At 39.0% G+C, this 8,510-nt stretch overlaps 2 protein-coding genes across 2 annotated transcripts; one reads left to right on the top strand and one right to left on the bottom strand.

Moving 5' to 3' along the window:
• Positions 1-84: 84 nt before the first annotated feature.
• On the top strand, positions 85-2,116 carry LOC114741676 (cytochrome P450 86A1-like). Its single transcript, XM_028929934.1, is given in 3 exon segments — positions 85-278; positions 281-544; positions 756-2,116. Coding segments are annotated over 3 exon segments (1,545 nt in total). The 5' UTR covers positions 85-181; the 3' UTR covers positions 1,940-2,116.
• A 1,048-nt stretch (positions 2,117-3,164) lies between these two features.
• On the bottom strand, positions 3,165-7,735 carry LOC114741678 (probable anion transporter 1, chloroplastic). Its single transcript, XM_028929936.1, is given in 13 exon segments — positions 3,165-3,915; positions 4,115-4,199; positions 4,405-4,470; positions 4,893-4,994; positions 5,372-5,509; positions 5,691-5,900; positions 6,122-6,284; positions 6,286-6,335; positions 6,531-6,604; positions 6,607-6,653; positions 6,655-6,683; positions 6,795-6,902; positions 7,351-7,735. Coding segments are annotated over 13 exon segments (1,179 nt in total). The 5' UTR covers positions 7,360-7,735; the 3' UTR covers positions 3,165-3,817.
• Positions 7,736-8,510: the final 775 nt, after the last annotated feature.

Here is an 8,510-nt window from a genome sequence, read left to right as displayed (position 1 = left end):
TTGTTTCTCTCACACAGTTCCAATATCAACCTAACAGAGACTCTGCGAAAGCAAAAAAATTCTCAACCAACTCTCTCCTAAATCTTCTCCTTTCCGCATCCTATACAAATATATATAAACACCCTCCTCCTCTTTTCAGTTCCAATAAACCATTGATCTCTCAAAATAGTCACAAACACATATGGAGACCCTTCCTCTTGCCATCACTCTCGCAGCTGCTCTCTCTGCCTATGTCCTCTGGTTCTACCTTGTGTTGGCTCGAAGCTTAACAGGTCCCAAGGCCTGGCCTTTGTGGGAAGCCTCCCTCTTCTTCTCAAGAACCGAAGCCGAGTCCACGACTGGATCGCCGGTAACCTTCGAGCCACCGGAGGTTCTGCCACCTACCAGACTTGCATTATTCCTATTCCTTTCTTGGCTCACAGACAAGGGTTCTATACAGTAACTTGTCATCCCAAGAACATCGAGCATATCCTCAAAACCCGATTCAGTAACTATCCCAAAGGACCCAAATGGCAAACCGCTTTCCATGATCTTCTGGGCCAAGGTATTATATTGCTGATGTTTCATGACATGAGCTTCAAATATATTATGGAATAGAAATAAGTCTATCAATGGTGGCCTCACATATGGAAAGGTTATCAATGCAATAGAAAAGAGTAAAAGCTCATCTTTCCCGTACATTTAATCTGTGTAAATGACGTGTGTTTTCGTATCCATTATGAATGTACTATAGATATCTCTATGTGTTTTTTCAGGTATATTCAATAGTGACGGAGAGACATGGCTCATGCAACGTAAAACGGCAGCTCTAGAGTTCACGACCCGAACCCTAAGGCAAGCCATGGCTCGCTGGGTGAACCGGACCATCAAGAACAGGCTATGGTGTATTCTAGACAAGGCAACGAAGGAGAAGATATCAGTGGACTTACAAGACCTTCTGCTTCGCTTGACCTTCGATAACATTTGTGGATTAACCTTTGGCAAAGATCCTGAAACTCTCTCTCCAGAATTACCGGAAAACCCGTTTGCCGTGGCTTTTGATACTGCCACGGAGGCAACCATGCGCAGAATCCTATACCCGGCTCTCCGATGGAGGATACAGAAACTTCTAGATATCGGAGATGAGAGGAGACTGAAAGAGAGCTTACAAATCGTGGAAAGTTACATGAACGACGCCGTCTTGGCTCGCAAGGAAGCTCCATCCGATGATCTGCTCTCGAGGTTCATGAAGAAGCTCGACGCCAATGGAAACCCCATTCCGACTCCAGTACTCCAGCGAATTGCTCTGAATTTCGTACTCGCCGGAAGGGACACGTCCTCAGTGGCTCTCAGCTGGTTCTTCTGGCTCATCATGAACCATCCTCGCGTAGAAGACAAGATCATTGACGAGATCTCCAAGGTGCTACGGGAGACTCGCGGGGTAGATCATCGGAAATGGACCGAGGAGGCCCTGGACTTCGACGAAGCGGACCGGTTGGTTTATCTGAAGGCTGCACTGGCTGAGACGCTCCGTCTGTACCCGTCAGTGCCGCAGGACCTAAAGTACGCCATCGCCGACGACGTGCTGCCTGACGGAACGTTCGTGCCAGCAGGATCGACGGTGACGTATTCAATATACTCGGTGGGGAGGATGAAGGAGATTTGGGGGGACGATTGCATGGAGTTCAAACCAGAGAGGTGGCTGTCAGTTGAGGGAGACCGGTTCGAACAGCCCAAGGATGGGTTTAAGTTCGTTGCCTTTAACGCCGGACCGAGAACCTGCTTAGGAAAAGATCTGGCTTACCTGCAAATGAAGTCAGTGGCGGCGGCGGTACTGTTGCGTTACCGGCTAGCTCCAGTTCCCGATCACCGAGTGGAGCAGAAGATATCACTCACTCTGTTCATGAAGAATGGGCTCCATGTGTTCTTGCATCCACGTAAGCTCCAAGGAGCAGCCTAGGCGCGGGGTATTTCTCGTTATTGCCAAGAACGACATGGAAACAGAATACAGGGGTAATATTGTCATTTAGTAATATACATTAATACATATGAGGGTGTATATGTGAATTACTGTTCCTAATTATTGTTTTTTCATAAATTTATTAAATTAGTAACGAGTCTGTCGGGACGGGGTGGGTACAATGTGAGTGTCAGTCGATCAACTAAATTGGAAAGGCGGTGTACTTGTTTACGTTGCTCCATATCCCAAGATGTGGGTTTTCATATTCTTATCGTTTGTCAATTAATAAATATTATATGAAGAAGTTACACCTTTTCTCTTGAGTTCATTATTCACATGTTGCTTTCCGTTCTGGTTATTCTAGTGATCTACAAGCCACTAACTCCCTTCAGATGCCTTGATGGAAAATTTCCCCTTGAAATTTCCAAATTATTACATCCAGTCTTGATTATAAGAGCTAATTGATTAATTCGAAGAGGTTAAGAAAATAAATTAAGTTAGTTATTTGTAATAAATAAGTGTTGTCTTTCTTAAAATATCTTTATTAATCAAGTTTATTGGTTAAAACTACTATTATTAGAGGGACTATCTTGAAAAAAAATACACAAATATAAAAGACAAAGTGGATCGGAATCTTACAATTAGAAATAAAATAAAAGTCAAATAAGATCTTATATTAAGAACCAGAGGTAGTACTTATATTACATCCAATCCTAATTATAAGATCTCACTGATAAAAACTACAAATAAGATCTTATGTTTAAGAGGATATTTAGATATAAACAAAACCATAATTTTAAAAATATTTTTATAATATACAAAATAAATATGTAGATAAATTCACCCCAACTTATAAAAAAATATTTTTGAAAAACACTTTTTAAGTAATCCAAACACTCAAGTAGTAATTTTTTTTTTCCCGCTTTAATCCAATTAAACGCAACCACGTCAACGCTGGGCTTGTACCATACAAGAATGACATGTTACTGCGCCACTCAGGCAACTTGCATTTTTGTAAATTTGATGACAAACACAAACCATAAAACATTATCCACAGTAACCTGTCAACATTTTTCCCCTTTGGGACCAAAGCGTTTAATTACGCAAGTAAATGCTATGAGCAGGTGACCATTTCAAAAGAAAAAGGACCATTATCATAACACAACAGAGTCCGCAACAGTAATGTCACCAACTAATTTGACCAAAGAAAGAAGACAGACAGATAGGACATGAAAGAGGAGGCGGGAGAAGCTTGATGAATAATATTACATCATAGAGTAGTTTGCCACTTCGTCGCAAAAATTGATTTTGTTTCGTTGAATATTATATTTACATGTGTGTTGTTAACTCACCCAACTAACACAATCTTCCCACATAAAAAGGGAAGAACAATAGAGGAAGAAGAAAATAGTTCTATAGTCTAAAGTCTGTTCCCTGGTGGAACATCAGGGCTTATACTTCAAATGATGCCAATTCATCTCCCAAGAGCAAAAGAGAGCCTTCACTTTCTAATTCACCTTGGTACGTAAATATGCTGGCTTTCCAAATACTTGTAAACTAAAAAAGTTGAGCATGAAATGTGCCCAAAAAAAAAAAAACCAAAAATATCGATGTCCTTATATTATTGTTTAAAAAAAAAAATTCAAACGTGTGATCCTCAAATATCTTATAAGTTTTCAAGTGCTTGGAAAATTAAACTAACCGCTTTCCAAAAATTACCTCAACGCGCGATTTGTCAGGCATGAATTCTCAGTAAGACAGGTTGCTTCCACTTCAACCATTTTATACTTGTAGTTGTTTCATTCCTCGCTTGCGTGGGAATTTAGTTTTTATCTCATCCACAGTTATCATGTAGCAATATCTGTCTGACACTTCAAGTTAATCCAAGATCTTTTCACCAGTTGAGAAAAGGTTCCACACCACAGTTCCAACCAAGTACAGCACAACTGACACCTTGAATACATCGGCCCAAGAACCTGATAATAGTTCAAGATGATAAAGATAAATGTATATTCTTTCGAGGAAAAAACACATCTACGTAAAAAAGTTCAAAAATATAGTACTAATCCATCATAATTCAAGACCATGAGCTTTTGCACCAAAGTATCACAGCATCAAAATGGTCGGATTTCTTCAGTAGCTTAGGATTAGATGGTATGAAGTACTAGTACTTACCACGCTGGAGAATAAATCCTGTAGCAGCTGTTCCCAAAACACCAGCCAGTACTCCAGCAGTATTAGATAGACCAAGCAATATGCCCTGACAAGGAAAGTAGGAAATTTAATCAAAATCTTATCCTTCTCTTTCTAAAACAACATAATCGTGTAACCAGTTAATGGAAGGATGCCGAACATAGAGGGACATACATTAGCACGCACAAAAAGGTAAGTTTGTGCCACTCGTTCCCCAGATCAAACATAAATTACATGCTGCAGAAATAATTAGGCACAATAAATCTACTTACTGAATATCGCGGGGCTATATCTTGATGGTTGGAATACAAACCGGACTGAGAGAATGCATCAGTTGCCTATTTAGAGAGAATAGGAATCAAATTAGTAATGTTGAATCTCAAAGGTTGAACAGTTAAAGCAATCCTATTCAGTTCAGCTAAGGTTTAATTTCACAGCATTTTTGACAAAATAATATAAAATGGGAAAGAAAAGTAAATAAATCATTAAACTTCCTTAAAAAGTTCTCAAACCTAATTGCAAAAAAATTTAACTTTCCAAAGCTGCCATATTTGCATTGCCACGCATTATGAACTAGAAACCAAGATAAAATTCCTTGATTGGCACTTATATGTGAGATATTCAGATGAGAAGAACTTTCTATCTAGAGAAATTGGAAGATTCACACAGAAAAATAGAAGATTAAAAATCGATGTTATTCAGAGATTTCCAAAACCAAAGAAGGCAAAAAGTAAATATCATAACAAATCAAGATGCAAACCTGACTGCATGTCATACACAAAACAGCCATTGCAGGAGAAGTTATCCGGCTCAGCTGAGTTAAGAAGAAAGCAGGGCCAAGAAATCCAATTGTTTGCATTATCTACCAAAAATAAAAAGTATACTGTCAGAACTTTGTAGTTTGTAGAACTTAATTCATATAGAGCACAGGAAAAAAAAAAAAAACTACAGAAAAAGGAGAAAAAGAGGACAGAACCAAAAGATTTTATAAAAATCTCAATCTCTTGACTGATGAATATGTTGCATGTTGAAAAAATGACTTAAGACTGACAGGCAAAGAGATAGATGTTCAGTTTTTTTTCTCCTTGAAAAAAAAAAAAATAACGTGATATTTGAATTGAGAATAGGATACAGGTCCAAAACTCTCCAGGCACAGTGAAACCAGGAGGGAATATATCGATAATATTATGTTCTCAAGAGGAAGTGACCAGAAAAATAAGAACAAGATGAAATTGATACCTTGCGAACCCTTGTAACTGATAAACCCTTGCTTACGAGAGTGTCTGCAATCCATCCACCAAGATTTGCAGCAAGTGCCATTGTAAGCCACGGTAAAACACAAAATAGACCAGATTCTGTAAGATTGAACTTCAGGACCTATTATGACAGAGACAAATACCCTTTCGATTAAATTAAATGTTAACATTTGTTTTACCAAGTTACCAAGAACATCACCATCAAGATATGTTACATTATGATAGTCAGCTAAAATCCATAAAATAATTAAAGAGCAGAGAATTGAGGCTTGGCAAGACGTAAGGTTACTAGAAAGACTTACTTGGTTGTAGTATGTTGGCATCCAGGTAAGAAGAATAAATGTTCCCCAGTTGTGACAGAAATGAGACACTATTAGAGCCCAAACAGGTGCTTTTGACAAAATTAATCTCCAAGGTATAGTTTTCACAGGTTTCTTGGAAAAGCCGTTTGTGACAATTAACTTCTTTTCTTCAGTCGGCAGGTCAGGATCATCAAGAGGTGAACTGTGTGCCTACAGCAGCAGCTCCCAAATGAACAGGAAAGATATGCAGAGCAAAAAAAAATGCTAATAGGATTGGGCTTAAAAAAAAAAAATAAATAAAGCAGATAGATAGCAGTGAGGTAGAAGAAATTGAGTGATAAAAGAATTCCTAAGAATACATGCATATGGATATTTCAAATTCAAAAAGGACAAACCGATGAAAGTAAATAACTTAGCATGGTGAATCTTACCTTACTAAGCCAAACAGAGAACCAGATCGCGCCTAATGAACCAAAGGAGTAAAATACTGACGGCCATCCAAACTGATGAATTAGCATGGGTGAAAAGGCTAGTCCAGTGACTGATCCAAGGTACATGCCACTGTATACCAGTGATAATGATCTACTTCTCTCCTACAGGAATCCATTTTGACATGATATTATTCATGGCCGGCATAGCTACACCCTGAAACAAGCAAAAGAAGTAAGCCACATGCGCATAAATCAAATCACTGCTAGAACCATGGACACCATAAATTACAACGATGAAACATTTCTTTCTTAATTAAGAAAAAATATATGGCGGAACTTTGCTGTTTGAAGCTTTTCCTACAAGTAGAATGCGAAGCAAACTCTCTACAATCTCATCAACAATACCCACCTCACCAATACCCATGAATGCCCGGACAACGAGTAGAAAGGGTAACCCAAGTTTTGCAGCAACAGGAGTTAGGCGGTGGCAATAGACCACCAAACTACGCCAAATCCCAATACTGGCTTCCCCCATTGTGTCTGCCCATATTCCACCAGCAATCTGCAACCAATGTCTATGATTCAGAGTCATGAACTTTTAAGTTCATATTCGTATATACACAAGTAAGAAAAAAAACTAATTAAACTTAAGTCCATCAACATTAACTTTTACCTGAGTAAGCATGTATCCCCAGAAAAAAGAAGACTGTATTAAGCCAACAGTGGCGGTGTTCCATTTGTACTCAGCTGCCATTGGAAGTATGGCAATGCTCATGTTCACCTGAAAGTGTGAAACAGAGCGATTTATTAAGAGTATGAACAAACTGAAAAATTGAGGCCTTCCAATGGCATGCAAGGAAGGGGCTATGCGACTACTGGATCAAGCCTTGAATAATGAAAATTTTTATTTTTCCCTTCTACGTGATAAAATAGTCGCCTGTAGGTATCAGCAATTGAGATCAAGTTTTTCAAACCTACGCATTCGCTTTATCTTTAAATGCCATCACAGAAATAGAAAACTAGGTTTCCATCGCTTCAAAAACCCAAATCATGGTGTTCAACTTTAGCAAGTAAAAGCGACCAATTATGCAGTTACACTACTTAGCTTCTCACACGAAAATAAAACATATACACGGCGATAATTGCGGCATTTCTTAATTGCAAAAACAGCAAACAACCAAACCATTAATAGTATCACATACGCCGCAAAACAGGTAAGAGAAGCTTACTCTGTCCATATTGCAGAGAATAAACGCAGAAAAGCACAGAAGCACAATGACCCATCTCTTGGGGAATTCTTTCCACCATGGGCGCACACTATCCAATTCCACCTTCTCACCGATAACGTTGCCCACTACATCCCCAAACTTCACCGGTTCCGGTACGGACTCCGGGACATCGTACGGCTCGGATTTCACATCTTCCCAGACTTTCCCAGCTCCTCTCTCGCCGGAATTCTGGACGGAGACGTGAAAGCGAGGTGCATGCGAACGTAAGCGCAGCCATCGCAAGGAGGGATGGGCGGTTATGTGCTTCACATCAGATGCAAAGGGCTTTCTGGAGACGCGGAGAGAGCAGGGGAAGGAGTCTTGGGAGCAAGAGGATAAGGGGGGGAGAGCAGAACTCTGGCGTTCATGGGGTTGAGTTCTGCGAGGCTTGTGAACTTGCTCACCTCTTCTCGGGGGGGAGATGGTCTGAAGAGGATATTTGAGAACATTGGTCCTGGTTTTGACACGTTGTGGTTACGCGCGGTGGACTTTTATTCTCATGGCAAAGACGCACATTAAACTATTTGCTTATGCAAAAGTTTGAAGTGACGTCAATACTAAATATGGCCACAAGACCATGACATAAAAATATAAAAAATTTGGAGTCTTTTATACGTACAGATATTATAATTTATAGCTTACTTATACTAAATTTATACATTTTTAGTTAAAAATGTATAAAATAAAAGTATGATTAAAAGGGGGTAATTATTAATTATTTATTTGGTTTTTGAGCTGTATTTAAAGAATTCGGCTAATTAACATTTAATGAGAAATATTCCATGCTTACTGAAAAAGTCTTCAATTTTTATTCCTTTCTTATTTGTAATTTATCCCAAACAGACTCAAAGTTTCTTAACAAATTCGTTTTGAACAATATTTAATAATATATGGGTCAGATAAAACAATTCAGAAAATGAGAGGGAAACGAACAATGTTGGCAGACACATCGACTCATCAAGTTGTGGGGAAAATGTATGGGGAACTGGTGAGGAGCTGTCGCGGGCTCTAAGTAATAAGAAAAACAACAAAGAACTGGACGGAAGGCTTCAAGAACTTTTTTCAAAAAATAAAAATTTAGAATGGGCCTCCTCCAAGCCCAATATTAGTTATTGGGCTTA

This window comes from Neltuma alba, unplaced genomic scaffold (genome assembly GCF_004799145.2).
Source record: "Neltuma alba isolate B1F8T4 unplaced genomic scaffold, ASM479914v2 tig00003459_pilon, whole genome shotgun sequence".
NCBI lineage: Eukaryota > Viridiplantae > Streptophyta > Magnoliopsida > Fabales > Fabaceae > Neltuma > Neltuma alba.
This window is presented reverse-complemented; position numbering and strand designations above follow the sequence as displayed.